Source organism: Microcebus murinus, chromosome 5, assembly GCF_040939455.1.
Source record: "Microcebus murinus isolate Inina chromosome 5, M.murinus_Inina_mat1.0, whole genome shotgun sequence".
NCBI classification, from domain to species: Eukaryota; Metazoa; Chordata; class Mammalia; order Primates; family Cheirogaleidae; genus Microcebus; species Microcebus murinus.
In genome coordinates this window covers 52,649,072-52,671,340 of record NC_134108.1, presented here as the reverse complement: position 1 = coordinate 52,671,340, position 22,269 = coordinate 52,649,072, and the positions used below count along the sequence as shown (strand labels likewise).

The 22,269-nt window shown below is 37.2% G+C and overlaps 1 protein-coding gene across 2 annotated transcripts in view; it reads right to left on the bottom strand.

Moving 5' to 3' along the window:
• Positions 1 to 22,269, bottom strand: part of PREP (prolyl endopeptidase) — a 137,554-nt gene that overhangs the window by 65,322 nt on the left and 49,963 nt on the right. For both annotated transcript variants that reach the window (XM_012753164.3, XM_076003091.1), the window contains one exon: positions 9,401 to 9,506. In XM_012753164.3, coding sequence (XP_012608618.2) covers positions 9,401 to 9,506 — 106 coding nt within the window. The remainder of the gene's footprint in view (positions 1 to 9,400; positions 9,507 to 22,269) is intronic.

Here is a 22,269-nt window from a genome sequence, read left to right as displayed (position 1 = left end):
CTTGGCATGAGGATTTTGGACCTCACAGGTACAACCGATCAACCTGCACTCATGTGAAGGTCAGTCTTCCTCATCTTCTAGAATAATTCATATCCTGCCTTATCCTACCCCTCACTAGTGCCAAGGCAAAGACAGGCAGGTTTCCATACTGTGTACTCCTCACCCTCAGCCCCACCACTGGCAGGTTTATGTATCAATCACCCTTACATTGATGATCTCTCTCATTAGAATCCCAATTATGGAGAACTACAGTCTTTATCTTTTATCCTCCTAACCCCAGAAGAAACATTCAGCGATAATCCAGCTCACATTCCAGGAGGCTGTTTTCATTCTGTCTTTGGTCTTTGTGGTTTCCCTTTTACTGTGTCAATTTATCAATGTATTTGGAAAGATGCTTTATAAATATTATACATTTCAATTGTTTTAATTGGGAAGTTACTCAAAGTATACAATCTGCCAAACTCCCAGAAACATAAGTACCTAGAGTTAATTTCCATAAAAGGTTAAACTCTGCATCTGAGTTGCAATTATGTTTTTTCCAGTGACAAACTGCTAACCTCAAAAGACTCCTCAGCAGGTGATCCACTCAAAGGTAACTGCATCTTAGTTTACATAAAACATGGCTTAAAAAAAACTCATTCTTTAACAGAAAAACAATTTAAGTAAAATAATTAGCTGGCAATACAAAAGTTGAAGATAACGAGAAATGTACATTTGTTTATAATAAGAATGATGAAACAATTTTCTGGACCATGACATTTGTAGACGCAAAATCTTAGTTCAGTGAAATGTCAGATTCCTTAAATGTTCCCCTAACAATAAAGCATTTCCTGATGTGAAACCTTTATTTCACAAAGTAACCATCTTATGGTTTCTGCCTGAAAAGGTCTTGTAGCCAGTGGTATTTATCATGACCCCTCCCAACCCAAAGTCACTAAAGTATCCACTAAAGGCAAAAGACAATAGAAATGTCCTTCGGTACTGCTGTATAATCAGGTAAGCCTGAAGATGAGGCACATTTATTTAAACTAACAAGCTCCAGTGAACAACAAAACAGCAAAAAAGTTTGTGGTCATTATCTGCTACCAAATTCTGACGCATTAACCCCTTAGCCAAAAATAAATACAAACCTAAGCTCATCTAAAATAAGGAATGTGGCTGGATTTACAAAAACCCAGCTATAAAATCTGAAAAACAGCCCAAAGTATAGGCCCTCACAGGGCAGGGTGTTTTAAAAGAGTGCTCATGAAATCGTTTTTGCTCTCCTTAAACCTTGCTCCTCGGGGCTTTGGTAGAGAAATAAATTAAGAGAAAGGGTATTACAGTTGAACAATGGAGCTCATTCATTTTTGCAACTCACAAGTTAGAACACTGTTGATTTAAATGGAAAATAGGAAAATTACTTTTAAAAAAGAGACATGACTGAGCTCTTTAACCATTTCACTATTTGGCCACCTCTTCTGAGGTTCTTTTGTCTGTAAGTGGCATTATGCACTCTGAAGCCAACAGTATTCAATTCCTGAAACTCTCCACATTAAAAAGTTAAAATTACTTTTTATAAACCTTCTTGGTGGGTACTGATTCATTTACTGTGTGAAGATTAGCTTCTAATAAATAATTTCATGCTTTTTTTAGAGCAAAGTCACACTTTCATTACTTTCTTTGAAAAACATCAATGATATTAACTACATTTTATAAAAAATGTTGTACAAGCTATCTAATAAAAGGAACTTAAGTGCTTTTATACTTTACAAAAATTCTAAGGGCTTGACATATCATAAAGATAACAAATACAAGGTGTGGTCAGGCTCTCAGGCTGAAAGGGCAAAGGCTGCTATTCTCTTTGGCCTGAATGACTTCCTTCTGTCTCACTCTGCCACATGATAATGGTTACAACACAAGTCTGGGAATTAAACTGACCTGGATCCAAATCTTTAAACAGCATTAGGAAAGCTATTTGGCCACACCAGCCTCAGTTTCATGGGGATAATAATTTGTTGGGAAGAATGAATGAGTTACCTACATTCATAGTTCAGAACCTGGCACACAGGAAATGCTACATAAACAACACTATTAATATTATTCCAAATAATCCCAACATTCTTTAAGTGACAAAAATAAACTGATCATGGCCTCTGAATAGTTACGATTTGCTAACAGTGAACGTTTAAAATCTAATTTCCTTCCCTCATGGCACACAGCCATTTTCTAAGAAAAAGTCCTTACAATCACTGGTTTTAAAATTAGTATAAATACTCATTTTATCACTGGTATTTTGTCTTTTATGTCAAATTTCGTATTTTCCTTCTTATTTTTATACTGTTTTTTGATATCCTAATTCTTTTTGGCTTTTTTGCATTTCCATTCTGACACACTTAATATTTTCTACCAACTCCCTGTCTTATTGCTGATGCCCTCCTCCCATTAGTCTGGCTTTTAGCACTCAAATGACTTTGCTAAGTTTTAGATAACTTATCTGCTTAAAGCTTCTCCAGTGTTTATCTCCCCTTTTCACTCTACCCCCAAATGATGCCCAGCCCAACCAGGCATGAACAACAGAGTCAACATTGTCTCTGCTACCTAAAAACAAGAGATGCATTAGCCAGAGATGGCTAAATGAACAACTAACGTGTCTAACAAATACCAAATTTCCTTTTATGGTTACGTGTTAGTATGTAGCATAGATTAATTTCTTTTGCAGGAAAAAGGCAATTTTTAGTGGCCTGAAAGCATTAAAATAAAGACATGGTAAGCAAAAAAGGCAAAAACAGATAGGCAAGTCAGTGAAAGCCTGTGCAAAGTTCAGGGTAAGCTGATATTTCTTTACAAAAATCAGTATGTTATAGCACCATCCACCTTTCCTCCCAACGCCCTTCATAAATGCTGGGATATGAGCAAAAACCATTCCAGGACTGTTTTAAAGATACCTACACAGAAGAAGGGTGTTGAATTACTAACAGCAAGGATTTCAGATTTATTTATAGTTTTTTTCCTGACAACTGCTTCTTAAGGATTAGATTTAAAAATCTCTGATGTGATTTTAAGTATATTTAGAACAGGGACAAATGGTCAGCTCCTTTTTTGCTGCTAATTATCCTATAAAGCAGGCTATAAGGTATCTGACTTTTCGAAAGAAACAAAGAGACAGAGAACAAAGGAAGAAAACTGAAAGGAGAGAGAGTGAGTCTGCGCACTTCTTCACAGCACCTGACACCCACTGGAACTGAGCGCTGACAATCTCCACGTCTACCATCAGGTAGGGGGGGGCATGTGAAGGGCAGGGACCAATAGGTGTTGTGACCTCAATTACCCAACACAATGCCTGGCACAGAGGGGTGCACTGATACATGTCTACTTCATGACTAAATATCAAATGTATATATTCCTACATTTTAGACTGAACCTTACATATAGTTGGGTATAATGTAAAGACAACAAAAGTCACAACAAAAGTCACCAAATTTAAATTTTAAAGAAGTTATTAGTATCTTCCACATTTCTCATTAAACTATTTAGAAATATATCCCTAAGTTAAATATATTTTTAAGGTACAAATTCACTTAAGTTTTCATATAAATTTTTAAAGGTCCACATATTTGAGAGAAAAAGAGACAGCTTTGAGTCTTGATATTTAAACATAATGCAGAATACATGTGAAAATTTATTCTAAATTTGCCTAAGTATATGAAGCAACTTTATATATATTCAAAATAGGATTATTCATAGCAAACTTAGGAAACAAAGTGTATGTATGTGTATATATACACATACTTCAAAAGAAATAGTCTTGATTAGGAGAGTATAGAAAATATAACTAAGAAAATCCAGAAAAATTATTTGCTTGTAAGGCTCAGAATGATTACTTTCAACTAACATGCAGGCATGAATCACATTAAAAATTATAGGAGTCAAGACTCAGCTGTCTTTTCTGTTGCAGAACTAATGAAATGTCATGCTAGCCTGATGTCCTTTAATAATACCTTGATATTGCTTCACTTTTGGTTTTAAACATGCAACAGAATTAAGAGAAACAGAAATCTTCTGCTTATATAATATACAGGACTGAAAAAATATGATCTGTATCCCATCATCCTCAGGGTTTAATAAAGAAGAAAAATTTAATTAAAAAAAAATTAGGAGGCCACAGGAGTAACATATTCAAAACGCCTGAGAGCAAATTAAGAGTTACAGAGAAAGGATGCTTATCAAGCAGGCTCACCTTAGCATAAGGAACCCTAAAGGGACGAGTGACATCGTTGGAGACAAGCTGGTGCACACCTACTATGGGTCCAACAGGGACTGTTCTAGGGGCTGGGGACTCCATGGGGAACAAGTCAGGTAAGGTCCCTGATCTCAGGCAGCCCACGGACCTCCACACAAAGTGCTTTTGTACAAAGAGAAAAGGAAAACAGAAGGGGTGACGGTAGTGAGACAGCATCCACCAAAATCACAAGGAAGCCTGGTAACCTCTGTGGCAAAAATCTCTCTTCTCCCAAAGCAAAAAGATAATGACTCCACACGTTTCTCTGGTAGCCAGTGTGGGTACCAGAGAAAAGGGTGCGATACTCCTTGCAGAAGACCCCTTTAGCTGTTTTGAAGAGTTGTAAAATTACATAAACTTCTAACGCCCAGATGATAGGCTTAACGCCCTTTCCACACAGTGGTGCATCAGGTGAGTCATGGGAATGACCTGTTAAGAAAAGGTAAAGACAAGCAGCAGCCACCAGCTTCAACTACAGTTACTGGGGAAAGGATGTAATCTACAGTTTGTAACAAACGTGTTCATATTATTCTTAAGCAAAATAGCACAAATATAAATAGTGGAAATGAAGCTCTTCAAAGAGAGGCAAGGATGATAGGAAAGAGATTGCCCTTACAAGGCAGAGGGCAGGAAGATAGCCAGCAAGTGCGAGACCAGAAATTCAAATTTACACGACAAAATGAATGCAGTTTCACAGAGATCTCATTTAACTCTCTAGATTTTTTTCTATCCTGCATTTACGCAGTTTTGTTCTATGTACTGTCTTTCTCTATTAATATGATATTAAATTGCCAAGGGCCACTTTTTTTGTGTGCTTCTCATTTCAAAATGCACAGGGGCAGAAGGTTTTCTTGGGAGACAAAGATGACAGAAATGTGACACAAGAGCCACCTAAGTGAAATTATTTACTTCTCAAGAAAGGCAATTTCGTGGTGTTCTAATATATATAAAATTAATTTATATGAAAAATGCTGATAATTTCCCTTGCTTTTAAGGGGGAAGAAAAAGATTAAAATCATACCTGAAAGGCTTTAGGGTTATCAAAAGGGGTATAGATTTTAATAATATAAAATTAGAAATTTTATAACATTGGATTTAGTTTTCACCCGAGTCACCAGTTACTCAGGTCTAAGTCATCTAAGTTAACTAGGGCATTTAGTATTTAAGTTAAATGTTAATTATTCTTCCCCTTAATTTAAAAAGGATAACAAAAATGGGGGTGCAGGTAAAGAAATGGCAAAAAACCCCAAATTCTGGGAGGCAGTCACAGTCACCAACTGGGTATGTAACTCCCTGAATTTTCAATTACCAACCTGCAGAACTATACATTGTCTCTCAGTCTCCCACTAGAGGCACATCTATTTAAGTTTCCTTTGATGAAAGGACTCTTTTGATTATGAATCTGGTTTTGTAGAAAACAAGTTAATTCAAAAATCTACATTTAGAAAAGCTTTCAAATGAAGACAGTTTTTTCTTTTTTTCAGGGTATCCTCAATCTAGTTTTCTAAGCTACCTAAAATTAAAGTGTGGTGATTCTAAATATTCCCCTTTTAGTCCAGAAACAAAGAAAAAAAACAAAGAAAGAATACTTGAGAAGCCACTGCATGCTAGGAACTCTGCTAACCTTTGCTTTGCATTTTCATTATTCCTCACAATTCCCTGTGCAGTAAATATTATTTCCCTATTAGCAAAGAAATACTAAGAGAGAGAAAAAAACTTTCCTAGTGTCACCAGTTATTTAGCGGTAGAGCTGAGACTGAAATCCAAATCTGATTTGAAAGGCTATGGTTATTGTCCCAATATATCCAACTGTAATTAACAGAAACTATTTTAAAAAATTTAATGGAAAAAAAAATTTAATGGTTACTATCTCAATCTGCTATCTAACCTTTTATAGACTAAATTTACTTAATCTCTTCAATAGTTGCACTCACACATGCGACTTGTTTCTTTAGTCATAATTGCATCTGACTCACAATGAACCACCAATCAATTAAAAAACAAACAAACAGAATTTCTCTAATCTTGTCCTGCACAACTGACTTTTGAACCTAAGGGGAGAAAACTGATATCTATTTGGTCAATCCATTTGCAACTGTCAAGAGCTTTTGGAATCCCACAACCGCCATTCAAAAGAATAACTACTCTGAAGTTTATGCTATTCACAAATCTAATGCTAGTAAAGCAATAATTAGAAAAAGATGATAGGCTTATTTAATGCTACACTTGGAAGCTAGCCACTGCAGAATGTTCTCCAAGATGATCCAATTTATAACCATGCAGTTCAACAGCTTTAAATCCTATTTTATTATTCACCTTGAATCCTTCCTTTCTTCCTTCCCCCTCCTTCCCCCATCCTTCCCTCTCTTTCCCTCTCCCTCCCTCCCTTCCTTCCTTCATCTCACTCTATTGCCCGGGCTAGAGTGCTGTGGTGTCAGCCTAGCTCACAGCAACCTCAAACTCCTGGGCTCAAGCTATCCTTCTGCCTCAGCCTCCCGAGTAGCTGGGACCACAATGCCGGGCTAATTTTTTCTATATATTTTTAGTTGTCCAGCTAATTTCTTTCTGTTTTTAGTAGAGATAAGGTCTTGCTCTTGCTCAGAGTGGTCTCAAACTCCTGAGCCCCAACGATCCGCTTGCCTCAGCCTCCCAGAGTGCTAGGATTACAGGCGTGAGCCACTGTGCTGGCTGAATTTTGCTTTCTTGACCACAGAATATGACAGAATTTTCTAAATGTCTCAATGAAGTCCAAACACTGATTAGTTTAGTAACCTTAGAATAAATGAAGTTAGGTTCGTATCATAAGATTTGTTTGCTCTATTACCCTCCACGTGGTTTTCCATGAAGCTGCTATGATAGTCTTTTTGTAATTAACTTGGCTAGGTAATGTCCCTAGTTAATCAATCAAATACTAATCTAAGTGTTAACCATAATAGAATTTTGTAGTTGTGATTAAAGTCCATAATCAGTTGACTTTAGATAATCCTGATAATCTCAGTTGAAAGGCCTTAGGGGAAGAGCTAAGGCTTCCACAGAGAAGAAATTCTACCTATGGACAGCAGTGTCAGTCTGTCTGCCCTGTCTGATCCCTGCCTTGTGAATTTCAGACTTACTTAAATGGCTCCCACAGTCATGTAAGCTCATTTTTTGTAATAAATCTCTTTGTATCTCCTACTCATTCTGCTTCTTTAAACCCCGATACATTCAGAAACCCTCAATTCCTCACAAACATAAAATATCCATAAATAGCTTTAATAAGAAATGTGTGAGTCCTGCATGACTCCAAGAGATACAGTCTCAAATAAATTTAGGTTTCCACACAGTCCTCACAGCTGGATTTATTTCAAATCATCAACCATGCAATAATCTTAAAATTCCTCTGGAAGACTTAAGAAAAAAGAGGACACTTTGGAAAATAACCATTGCTGACATTAACTGAGTGCTTGCTGCATGCTGGCCTCTTCATTTAAGCTGCACAAAAACCACCCCAGGAAGCAAAGAAGGCAACTGTCTAGTAACTTAAGGAGAGATCAAGCTGGAAGGCAAGCCAGGACCAGGCTTATTCTGAAAGTAGGTCTTATACTCTGAATGTATCATAGCTATTAAGGATTTCTTAGATAATTCCCTTTTTTCTCCTTCACATTTATTTATGGCTGCACTGTCTAGAATTTAGGTTTTGAGAGCCCAGCGCACCTCTGCACTGTCTTCCTTTTGGAATTCCCCGTACTTCCTTTTGCACACCCTCTTCTCTAACACCTCACTAACACGGCAATCACAACGCGGGAGGAGGGGGAGAGAAAGACAAGAACCCAGAGGTCAGGGAGAAAACAAAGAGTTTCCAAGAATTTTGCCAGCACTTGCAAATTTCATCCAAAGTATTATTATCTCTTATTGATGTGCATATAGCAATAGCAGTTCTGTACATGAGTATGTAGATGGACAGCAATTTGTATGTTTTTTAATTTAACTTATACCTTTTAAAAACACAAGGTAGGACAATAATTTAAAGATCTAACAAAATTATACACAGACAATAAAAACAGCACTCCCTTGAGGAAGAACACTATAATCAGAATTTTTAATAAAATGGAGAAAGGTAAAATCTTTTCTACCATCTCAGAATCAGAAAGGAACATGAATACAGGATAATGGCACTGTGATGTCTACTGTCACTATTTCATTTAGGTTCAATCTTGAAAGCTTGGCTCAGTTCTGTGTAGACCTAGACTTGCAACTCAAGTCTAGGGTGGTACTTTGTTCCTGTTCCTATGTGAACACTGATGTGGTTGATGCCGCTTTCTTGTGACCAAAATGGGTGATGTAATGTCTAATCAGACATAAATATTTTTATATCATAATATAATAAAGACTAGATACTAATAATAAGATAATTATTATAGAAATGCACTCTGTATGGTATCTTTTGAAAATCTATGTCGACCATCTCTAAAATATATGTATTTTACATTAACTAGAACATGGTGTAAATAGTTTAGTGTCATTATCTGGGACCAATGTATCTGTTAGAATTTCTGGGTTTGAGAATTTTCAGCATAGTGAACTGTGTAGGTAAAAAACTTTAATGCGTGATGATAGTGCTGGAGTGATAAGAGATGTTGGAAGAGAACATCACTGAAAATGAGCCATCTCCAGAACTTGTAACTGGCTGGTTCTAGCTTACCCTTACAACACATAAGGCTTTAGGGAGCAAAAGCAAGCTGTTCTTTTGCACGTGGCTCAGTAGTGAGGAACAACTGTACTGAGTAACTGTCAATCTAACAAATTCTCACTGGTCTAATAACCCTTGCCTGTGACTATTTGTACCATAACATCTAAATAGTTGTTCATATAATATTTGACAGACCAAAAGGCCTTACCACTCTTCATCTGCAATACTCACAGGATATTTTCACTCATGTGCAGAAAATATGGTTAATCCCAATCTACAGAGAAAATGCTAAAGCCAACAGTTTCAATCAATTTTTCCTCATTTTATGGAATAATATTGAAAGAAAAAAATATTAACTGACATGATGTGGTAGAATGGACAGTTCCTTGGGAAATCAATTAGAAGACCAAAATAATTGTTTTTTAATAGAATTTATTGCAATAGTTATCAGCATCTGAAAAATAACTTACCAGTGATGCCGTTGGATTCCTGCTGTAGGTCACAGTACCAGAGTCTGTTTACTGGGTCACACCCTTCCCGTATTGATAATAAGACATAGCGGCCGTCATCAGATAACTATGAAGGAAACAAAAATAGTGCAAGGGACTAATTAGCATATATTTTTTTGTGAGAACATTGTTAAATGTTAAGTAAAAAAATAACATTTAATTTCAAATGCAGTGACTTTACCCCAAACTTATGAACTGATAAGAAAGTTATTTGAAATAAAAAAATGAACATCAATTTAACTTACTTCACTTTTAATCACAGTTAACAAAACATAGTGGATTATTTAAGTAGAAAATATTAGTAGATATAATTGAATGTAAATTTCATTGAAGCATGACTTCAATGAAATTTTTATTTAAATTTCTAATCTATTCTCTAAATCAAAAATATGTGCATCTGTCATTTTGAATATAATATCCTTGACTTTAAGGATTCTTCATGGGTGACATAACTTAAAAGTTGTTGTTTCAAATAAAAATTAGCAAAATGGGTATAGATCCAAGAAATTCACTGTGGGTCGCATTAAGTTTCTACTGAACAACACTTTATTTTTAGTCACTTCTACCATAAGATCTAAGAGATGAAAAAGGCCTATGTTTCTGGGAATTTCTTTTTTAGTATAAAACAGCAAACTCTTAGGTAGTAAAGAGTGTCTAGATAAAAATCTAATACAATAAACAATATATTGTTTTGAGCTGACAATATTGATATCAAATTATATACATCCTTTGGCAACTAATTTTTTTCATTTAATATAATTTTTACAATTAATCTATGTTGATATATATAAATCTACTTCATTCATTTTAACTGCTGTACAGTATTATAATATACCATAATTTATTGATCCTTCTTCCTACCAATATTCAGATTATTTCCATTTTCTTTAGAACTTCCATTTGATCCAGCAATCCCAGAGGAAAAAAAACCATTATAACAGAAAGATACCTGCACTTATATGTTTATCACAGCACAGTTCACAATAGCAAAGATAGAATCAACAACCTAAGTGCCCATCAACAGATGACTAGATAAAGAAAATGTCACACACACACATATGAATACTATTCACCCATGGAAAAAAAAAAAAGAACGATATCTTGTCTTTTGCAGCAACATGGATAGAACCGGAGGCCATTATCTTAAGTGAAACAACTCACACATAAAGACAAATACCACATGTTCTTACTTGTAAGTGGGAGCTAAATAATGTATCCACATGGACACAGAGTGTGCAATTACAGACAATGGAAACTCAGAAGGGTGAGGGGCCAGAAGGAGTGTGGATGAGAAATTACTTCATGGGTACAATGTATATTATTCAGGTGATAGGTACACACATAGCCCTGATTGCACCATTAAGCAATATATCCATGTTACAAAATTATACTTGTACTCCATACATTTATATAAATAAAAGCAAACACCTCCTCCTCCCCAAAAAAGATTATTTCCATTTTCTTACTACTACAAACAATTCTTTAGAAAACTTTTTGAACATGTTTATGACCTAAAATGTTTCTCAGGGTATATAACTGGAAGCAAAATTGTTCAGTGGTGGGAGATGCACACATATTTCACCTTTATTAGATGCTGCCAAATTATTCTCCGAAGTAGTGGTACCAACTTATACTCTTACCTGGTGGCAGTATATGTGAGAGTTCCTGTTTTTCCACATCCTTATTATGATGGTTAATTTTGTATACCAACTTGGCTAGAACACAGTGCCCAGGTATTTGATCAAATGTTATTCTAGATATTTCTGTGAAAGTTATTTTTTAGATAAGATTACATTTAAATGAGTAGAACTGGAGCAAAGCAGATTGCTCTTCATAATGTGGGTGGGCCTCATCCAATCAGTCGAAGGCCTTAAGAGAACAAAGACTGACTTCCTCTGAGTAAGAAGGGATTCAGCCAGCAGACACCTTGATCTTAACTGCACTCTTCCCTGAGTCTCCAGCCTGCCATCCTACCATGCAGACTTAGGACTTGCCAAGCCTTCATAATCAGGGGAGCCAATTCCTTAAAATCTTCTCTATGTGTACACACACACACACACACACACACACACACACGAGTCCTGTTGCTTGTTTTTCTCTGCCTTCCTTAATATGCTTATCAACAAATATTATTCTTGGCTCATTCAATAAGCATTTGCTATGCAGCTATTATGTGTAAAACACTTTTCTATGTGTTAAAGATACATCACAGTCAATCAGGAAAAATGTTACTCTAATAAGGGAGACAAACACGTAAATAAGGAATTATGCAGTATATTATAAAATGATAAGTGCCACAGAGAACATGAACAGGTCTGGGTAAGGGAGATAGGATGTGTTGGGGGACCATAGTATTAAACATGGCAGTGAAGGTAAGCCTTACTAAGAAAGTATCTTGCCATTGTTTTCTGACTTGCACTGTTTCAGATGGGAAGTCAGTGTCATTTCTTCTCTTTGTTTCTCTATATGTAATGTGTTGTCTTCCTTGGCTTTTAATATTTTCTCGTTATTTTTGGTTTTCCAAAAATTGATTATACTATAATGGGCTTTGCTATAGTAGTCAGCTTGAGATTTATGGAGCTTCTTGGATCTGTGGGTTTGTGTATTTTATTAAATTTGTAACATTTTTGGCTACTTTTTCCACATGTGGATCAGTGGGTTTGTGTATTTTATTAAATTTATGACATTTTTGGCTACTTTTTCCACATGTATATTTTTCTGTCCCCTTACTCCTATGCTAGGACTCCAAATATTACGTCACTTGGTATTGTCAATGAGACTGCTGTCAACTGACTGAGGTCAATGAGACTGTGTATATTTTTGTTATAGTTTTTTTTTCTTTGTGATTTAGTTTCAATTGTCCTGTCTTCAAACTCACTGATATTTTTTATTGTGTCTAAAATGCTATTGAGCCCATCCAGAGAATTTTTCTTTTTAAAGTTTATTTTGTATCTAGAAGAATATGCAGTTTTTTTATATTTTCTATTTCTTTGCTCATTACAATATCTTCTAAAAATCTTTAAAAATTATTTTTATAACAGCATTTAATAAGTTCTTGTATGTTAATTCTACTGTTAGTTCTGGACCTGTTTCTATTGGCTATTTTTTTTCCTGGTTGTAAGTCACAGTTTTTTGCTTCTTTACATATCTAGTAACTTTTTTTTATTGGATTCTGGACTTTTGAATGTTGTCTGGATTTTTTTTTTCCTGGTCTGCCTGTAAAATGTTTGAGGCAGTCAATTTGCTGGTGGTTCAGCTTGATCCATTCAAGGCTTGTTTCCAATCTCTGTTGGGTAAGGTCTACAACTCTACTCCTAAGGCATGGCCTCTCTGGGGTCTCTACTGAATAGCCCTAGTGTTCATAACATCTTTCCACTCTGACTGGTCAAAATATGAAAGTCCTCCAGCCTTCTTAAGCCTTTGGTAGTTGCCAGTTTACAGCTTCCTGATGGTTATTCGTAACTTGAATCATGGAGTCTTATTTAATGTACACATCACTTAATGGCTCAAAATATAAGGGGATTCCAAGGCAGATTTCTGAGACTCTTAGTGAGTAGTTCCCTCCTTTTGGTACTGTGCCCTGCAACTTCCAGTGGATTCTGTCTCCCTGAATTCCAACCTTTGGATCCTTAGTTCATTGAGACTGTAATACTTTGAGTTCTTCCTCTTTCCTCTGGAGTCCAAAGAATACCTCCAGGCAGAAGGGCACCTGTAGGACTTACCTCTCTCATGGATCAGCCCTGTGCTGCCTATTGACCAATATCTAAAATCAGCTGCTTTGTCTGTTTTGCAGTTTTCTATCTGTATCCAGCAGGAAGGCTAGCTAGTCCAGGACCAGCTATAATATCATGCCCAGAAACAAAAATCTGTTATGTTTTAAGAGGGTCTCTTACAAATGAACACAACTTGATTTAGTTTTTAAAACTCAATCTAAAATTCTGTATTCTATATTCTATATTCATTATTTGTTACTATTGATTTACTGGCTTCTACATTCATAAGTTGGAATATTTTATTTACTTTTTTTTTTCCATCTTTCCTCTTTTTATTGTACTTTTTATTCTGTGATTTGGGAGTTATATTCTATTTTCCTTAAGCTTTTAATATACATGGCTAATAAACCAATGTTCAGAATTTTATTTCCATCTTATTTTTAAACCAGTTTATACTACCATCAGCAACCTCATGATTATAATTTTATTAAATATAATTAAAAGCAGTTTCATTAGCAATACTTCATACTTTTTCTCTCTTGTCCTTTAAATAAAGACAGAATCTTTATAGTTTAGTTCTTAAAGTCATGCTACATTAATCATAAATGATGGCTAATTCAGATGTAGTGATTCAGTCAACAGAAAGACAGGGCAGTAAAATTCACTGCAAGAACCACACCAAACCTTCAATGACAGCTGTCTCGAGCACATCTAATGAGTTTTTCTCAGCATTTCTGGTTGGACTAAATAGTTGTAGCAATTTATATTTAATCTAAGGCAAGAAGTCCCAAGGTACACTGAATGCCAATTAAGTCAGTCTTCTTCACTATAATTCTCTTGATCACAATCTGGAGATGTTCCATAGCCATTAAAATTTGCTTAACTGGAAATAACTCTGAATTTTCAAATGCTCAAGATCTCAAACCTCAAAGCCATTTAAAAGTCACTGTCACCCTGAAGTGTATAGATAAGAAATACATCTTCTTCCACTAAAATTTAATCAATAGCAACACATACTTACAGTCTCACATTCAGACTATTTCAAGGCCATTTTAAAGATGAATTTTGGAAATTACTGGGAGGGAAAGACAAAAATCCTGTTGATGGGGAGGACAATTGAATGCTAACAGAATAAAGTGACCTTCCTGAAAGTCAGATATAAGGAAAACAGAAAAGCAGGAGAGCCAAGGGCCCATGAGGCCTTCCTAAAACAGTATAAATTCCAGTTCATAAAACACTGTTGGCTTTTCCTTAAGCAACATGACATCAGCTGGAATAGCTGTGTTCTCTGAATCAATTATTATGATGCAAAAACAGTGACTTTTTGCAACAGAGGTGCAATAAAATTAACCTGACCAATTATGAAATACGTAATTCCTAAATCTATGCTTTTTATAGATTCCTTCTATTTTATGTCCATATTAAGCAAATTTACCTTACCTCAAAATGATTTCATGAAAATCTATCATTTATGTAAATGAAACATCAACAAAAACAAAATTCTAAGAATTACTATAAATGAAACATTTACATTTACTGATATTAAATCCATTACTTGCATTCCTAACAATATTAATGGGGATCAAAGCTAAAACTTTTTATCATTCTTGTTACTGTCAAATTTTAATATGCCAGTCACTTTCACAATCTAATTCCGAAGTCATTCGTTGAATTACATTTAGAGTACTGATTAAATATAATTAGAAAATGTTAACTAAAAAAGAACGTACTGACATCTGTATTGATACAAGTATTTCAACAGAGGGAAAAAATCTAAATGTACAGAAAATATGGTATTCTACAAATGGGCTAATTAATATTTGGTAACTCACTGGTGCTTAACTTTTCATTTTCTATAACCAGACACACACTTGGGAGATTAACAAAAAAAACAACACAAAGCCAAAAGCAACGCCCCAGGTGGCAGGCAGAAAGGCCTGTCTCCTGAAGGTGGGAGGTACAGAGCTCTCGTCTCCAGACTTTAGGGAGTAATTCCCTCTTTCCTTGGCTGCCTAAGGTGGATAAGATTGAACATAGCCACTGTTAACAAAGCTGGCTATTCTTAACAGGAGAATCTAGGCCAACTTCCCATCTCCAGCCAACTTTCCATCTCCTCTACTAAAGACAAGATTTAACACGTGTCATCAAACATAGCTGTCCACTACGGGTAGGGGTGGGGGTGGTTAGCATCAGAACTAAGGCTGTTCAACCAACATTTACTGAGAGTCTACCAAATGTCTGCTGCTAAACTAGGTTCTGGAACACACAGATCTACAGGATAGGGCCTTCAAGAACTCACGCTCAGGTGGGAGAGAGAGACTGACAGATACAGATACACACACACAGAAAAATGTTGCAGAGCACTAATAGCAAGAAGTACAATGTATGATCAGAGTGTCACAGAGAGGCATCTAACTGGGAGGAGAGCCAGGAGGAAGAAGAGATCTGGAAGCCTTTTAGGAAGGAATGGCTCCTAATTGATTATTAAAGAAGTAGAATTCCCTTAAAAGTGGTTGCTTGAAATTTTCCATTCTTACCACTCAACTTATACTTGGTATAGGTATTGGGCACAGAGAGCTACAGATAACATGTACTCAAGCTACACAGATTTGCTCTCAAGCATACATCTCACTAGCAGATGCTGGCATGTGTAGTGGCCGCCCTCGAGGATGAAAACACTCATTGCCTCGGCTGCTAGGTATTGGGAGCAGACAGCCCTTCCCCTGAGAACCTCTCTAGGATTCATCCTCAAGTTGAAGAGTCACCATTCCAAGGTGACTTTGCATTTATCCACATACAGTGACTAGTTGATATAGGGCGATTAAGGCCTACACCCCTCATCCTCCAGGTAGGGCAATGCTGAAGGGCTCACTTAGCTTGAGAGCTCCCTGTAGACTGGCTGACACTTTTGTGATGATGACATCATAGATCAACTTCTCCTTCTGCTGTCCTTACTCTCCATACAGGCAGAGATTTTAAAAGCATGCCCATTAAACTTTCAGAATGCTAATTTCTATCTTGGTGTCTGCTTCTCAGGGAGCCTGACCTGTGACAGCATGCAAGGCATCAACGATGCCCTCTAAATATGCAGCGTGTAGAGGAGCACAGCCCACAGCTACTGTCCTCCCCTGTGTCCTGGGCAGGCCCAGCAAACAGTACACTTCCCCCTGCCTGAGGTCCGAATCAACTAGAAATGGAACAAGAGTCAACCGATGGAGAACCAAGCGAGCAACTTCATTGCTGATAAAGTGCACACTTAAGAACGTGGCTTAGGGCTGTGAATTGGCTAAGATGCAAAATCCCAACCTCTCTCATGTCTCGCCATTGAAACACCACATGAAAAAAATTCCTCTGCAGGGTCAGAAGAATGGAGACAGATGTGTTTCTCTCTAACCTTTGTGGTTTCTTACCTTGGCACATTTTATCCTGAGGAAATATTTGTAAGTGTTGGCTTCTACTTTTGAAGAGGGTACCCAATAACACCTGTCCCATACATTTACATTTATTAAAAGGTAGGGCAAAAGGTATGGGGGTACTGTACTTTATATTTTCATTAAAGAAGCTACATTAATTCATTAATAAATTCTAACTGCACATGCTATGATATCAGGCTACACTGAGATAGTAGTATTTACCAAGAAAGCTCTTGATTAGACATCAAACTACTAGAATATGTATTTTATACTTTATTCTGTTAGGTTCACATGTGCTGGTCCAACAAACATAATTTAGGCAAGTTAGCATATTCAGGAATATAACTCCTACAAACCCAAGAACTGAAAACCCATAGAGTTTAGAGAGAGAAGCAGAAACCAGAGTACCCTTCAGGGGAATCTAGTCTCAAATAAATGTTTCTTAAAAATACCTTCAGTTAATGCCTCACATAGGTGTGAAGGTGATTCATTCAGACCTGAGTGTAGATCAAGCTACTCCATTTTCACAAGAGGTCATCAGCTGGATCATCAGGTCATTTGGTGATTTTATTTATATATATAAACATATCCATAAACACATATATATGATTTATAAATTATTTATATGATATATAAACATATCCATAAATCTTCAGAAATAAGTGTGAAATAGATACTAACATGTCCATATAACAGTTTGTCTGGAGAATGGGTATTATATTCTAAATAATAAACCTATATTATTTATCATTACTAGCATAATAAAAATTTTTAAGCCAATGAATTTGGCTATTCTCAGTCTTAATACTAAATAATGCCAAGGATAGCTGGGCTTTCCAAATGACCTAAATAAGCAAGACTTTCTTCATGCATCTTATGTTAAAAGAAAATTAACAGAAAAACATTTAGTGTTTTAAACTCTCAATCCTTTAACTATCTACAGTTATTTGCCTTTCAAAACAACAGGACACAAAAACCAATATTATTTTATATGTAAACTATGTGGACTTTCATCAAACATACCATTTTCAAAGAAAAACTGATAAGCTATTTTATGCTGGAATACTGAACTCCAGAGTCATGTGGTCTTGTGTTAATAACCAATTTTTATGGACATGAAATTTCTTTAATATAATTTTTTCTACTTAGAATCTAACAAAAATAGGGTGGAAAAATATTTTTCATAATTTGAATCTACATGAACTTCTTCAAATTGAAGAAAGTATTTTCTTTTATATGTTATAATACAAGAATTAACTGTGTATTAAAAAAGTATACTAAAAGCAGTGACACTTGAAATTGTCCTGGAAATTAACAAAAGGAGTGAAAATGGACTTTAATAGCTTTCAGAGTTAACCATGTGACTCTCAGAGCAGGAAACCATCACATTTATTTTATAGACCCTTTTGGATTCCTTTCATAATAATTACAAACCATAACAACATCCCTTTAACATTAAGTATTCTTCCAACACTAAATTTAAGAAAATTTTTAAATGTGCAATTAACCACCTGCAATGATGACTGCTCATATAAGACTCATTTATGGATCTGTATTAATAATAAAAATAAGAAACTATCAGTAACAGAAATGCAGGGGTACCATAAGGACATGTGAGTGTGCATTAACATAAATATTTCTAATAGGTAGGCATTTAATCAAATTATGCAGCTTTCCCAGTACAGTGTGGTACTATAGCAATGGGGGAAAAAAGAAATCAATCAAAATGCTATGTGATATGTTGCTTGGCATGCCAGAAACAGATAAAATAGAAAATTCTAAGAAAAAGAAACATGCAAAATAATATAATGATGTAGGTCTTACCATGATATAGCATTCTGTTTCTAATCTACCTGATGGTTTGTCTGGCAAACAAGCTTCGTTACTCAAAAATCTACTGATTTCTTTTCTCCTTTACTGAGCAACACCAGGGCTCAGGTGAAAAAAGTGACTGATCAGCAAATCCGACATCTCTACTACAAAAACAGCTGGCTCCTGTCAGGAGCTGTCTTATGTATAATGAGCAACACGCCTTCCTGCTTTACCCATATCCAGGCCTCCAGTTCGGCTCCCTGACTTTTCTGCCTTCCCAACTGTGCTGCTGAGATTTCCCTTGGGTACTAATCAGCGTGGTGAGTATTCTACACGGCAGTGCTAATGAAGGAGAAAACAGTGGTGGACACCAGAGAAGGGCTTACTAAGTACTGGGGGAATTAATGTATGACCTGTGCCAACTAGGAAGAGGGCTACTAAACCACGTCAAAAATACCCAAGTCAGGGGCAGAGGAGGCCGCACTATGTCAGGAAGATCACTGGGCTGTTCTGCGAATGTTCTGGAAGGTGACGCCTCGCGGGTCTTCGTGTGCATGAACTTCATCAGAGGAAGTGACAGCAAGGAAATTAACATCACTGCGTGGCTACTATGAGTCAAGCATCAGCCAAAGCATTTTGCATGTTAATATATGAGTAACATAAATATATATTTTTTTAATTACTGAGGGATATGAGTAAACATATAAAATGGCTTATGGAGATATGTGACAAATATTAAGAACTAGGATTATTTTTTGAAAAAAACCTTTTGTAAGAATTAGGTAGAAGCGAATTAGGTTCTCTATATAGGATTTAGCTAGATAATCACAGAGGCTGGGCATTTTCTCTTTAATCCTTTGTAAAGGGAATCAATGCATTTTCACATTCTTCATTCTAGAGCACCCTCTGCTGGGAACAGTGCCTCAAAATGTTAGATTTCCTTGGGTTTGCTTTTCCCAAAGGCTCACAATTCACTTTATTTATTTATTTTTGGTCCAATAGAATCTTTTAAACTTGACAATTTCTATCCTCCCACAATCTTGCCCTTCAACTAAGTAAGGCATGATAGTCTACATTAGATAATAATTGACATTTCTGTCTGGCCAAGCCAAATGCCAGCCTGTTTCAGGTTACACCCTGAGGGCTCAAGGGAGCCCTTACTCCTAAGCTCAGCAGTCTGGGTGTGTACGGGAGGGGCTGGGGGCGGTCACGGGCCCTGGCTACCAGTGAGGAGGACAGTGGGGAACACAGCCAGTGCTTCCAGGATGGAACAGCCTATGGGAGTAGCTTCTCTGGGTCAGGAGGCACAGGAAAGGGGCACGGCAGAGTGGGTCAGTGCAAAAGGGCAGCCAGAGAGTTTATAACCCACATCAGGGAACAACAAAGCACAGAGCTTCCTAAAATTGAGGGGACTCACTGCAAAGAGATGCCACAGGGGGGTTGGCACCTGGACACATGCAATGAGCGCGAGCAGCTGAGAGAGACCAAAAAGCAGCTCCCTGTGAGCAAAAACTGGGTTCCCATCGTTTAACGCCTCCTCCCTGTGGGGCCACTGGACAAACTAAGACGGGATGACTAAGCAAGGAGACGGACTCTCCTAACTTGAGCTGGGGAGAGGGAGGCAACATGTACTTGGGAGAGAGCCATATTTTGTCGTGGACTGCAACAGGCCTTTAATATCAGTTCTAATACCCAAAAGTGTCAGAAAGCTACGGGTTCTGCGGGACAGGAGGCAGGCATCCTGTGGAGACACGCCGTCACAGGCAGGAGTGGGAAAGCCGAGGCTGCTTCCTGACTGGAACTTTGTGAGTTCTGCCTGATCAGGGCAAGACAGACCTGTCCAAGCAGAAGGACGGAAGTGTCAGTGAAGGAAGGAGATGAGTCACGAGGAGATAGTGTCTAGATATAAAGGGAAGTTCTCAGTGAACTTGGATTGCAGCAACCAAAGGGAGGAGGAGGGCAGCAAGCCAGAGAAATCCACACGCCCCAGTCTCCACCCACGGGCCTCTCCAGCCATGCCCACAAAGCCGCGTTCCCTCCCGCTTCTCTCACACCCAGCAGCTACGTTCTCAGCCTGAAGGCTGGGAGATGCTATGATGGATCCTCTGTCCACAGACGTTGAGAGTTAAAAAAGCCCTGCAGGAAACGAATGAAATAGACTTGGACAGATGAAGTGACTTGCCCAAGGCCACACAGATGGGATTAGAACAAAACTCCCATCACTGTAACACTGGCTCTCCATTCACAGACCTTGTGGAATGCATTAACAAAATACCAGGCTCCATGACAATCCTAAAAACAAGTGCTTTAAAAATGAAAGCAACAATTGTAGCACATACCTTTGGCGCGCAGTTATAAAGGGGACTGCTGCTTTTCTCTAAGATGCAAATTGTTACATAAAGGCTGTGGGGAAACTGTTTGTTTCACGTCCAGCGAATGGCTCGAGTGCTACTCTGTCCCCAGCCAGGGGTATTTCTGGTCCAGCCAGGTCTACAGTGCACCAGCTTCTTAGACTCCCCTGGTTCTATCACACTTCATTGAAGGGCACAAGAAATTCCCGCTTCAAGATTTTTTTCATGATCTAGATTTTTCTGAGTTGAAGACTTGGAATTGAACCATCAATTCAGGATGGGCCTGAGGCTTCTGAAGACTTCATATTGGCAGAACTATAGAATTCATGTTTAAGTGACAAAGAGTACTCCATGTAGCAAGATGGTCCTTCTTGCTCAGAATGAGATCACACATAGCTGAGTTAGGAAGGAAGGATGTTCACCTAGCCAGCCAGACCTGCCCAACCAACCTTGGCAACAAGACCACGCAAGCAGCTGGAACACAGCTTAAGAAAGTCTACTCCCAGTTTATGTTTACCGAGCCCACTAGTTTTCTTATAGACTTCCTCTGCATAAGTCACTAATTAGGGACCTGATTTAACATAAAGAACTCACTTTAGATGTCCTTTTAGTTGTTTTTTTTTAACAACTTCATTTATTCCTTCTGTGTAGTAGAGATATATCCCTTCATTTTCTGCCATTCTTTAACAGTCATTGCTCCTATTTTTGTGTGCCCTCCTTCCCCTTAACCAGGGAGGCAGAGTGTCCAGTGGTTGGGGAGACTTGGCTATGGAGCCTAAAACACCCAGCAGGCGGTTCCAGACATGGCTTGCAAGGTAGTTAGGTATTTTAATACCTAACTGGCAGGTATTTTAATTTGTTTATGTGTGGAATGACCACCTCCTCCTCAAAGTTGTGGTAAAGGTTATATTAGACAAGTTACGTCGAGTGTACATCTACTAAATGAATAGAAGGATCACCTGAATATTCAAATCTGCTTTTCATTTGCCTATCTAATTAGAACTAACTACACATATGTCAAATGTATATATGAATGTTTCCACTGTATGTGTAAACACTAGCTACTCACAGCATAACTCATAATAATGCTATGGAAAGCAACCCAAGTGTCCACAGATGACTAAGTAAACAAATTGTGGTACATACAAACACTGAAATATTGTTCAGCCTTAAAAAAGGAGAAAATTCTGACATATGCTACAAGATGGATGACCCTTAAGGACACTATGCTAAGGGAAGTAAGCCAGTCACAAAAGGACACATACTGTATGATGACATTTATATGAGGTACCTAGACTAGTCAAATACAAAGGGACAGAAAGTAGAATGGTGGTTGCCAGGTAGTACAGCAGGGGGCATTGGAGAGTTATTCTTTAGCAGGTACAGATTTCAGTTTTGCAAGATGAAAAAAGTTCTGAAGATGGATGGTAATAATGGTTACACAACAATGCAAATGTACTTAATGCCACTGAACTATACGCTTAATCTGGATAAAATGGTAAATTTTATGTTACGTATATCTTACTACAATTCAAAAAATA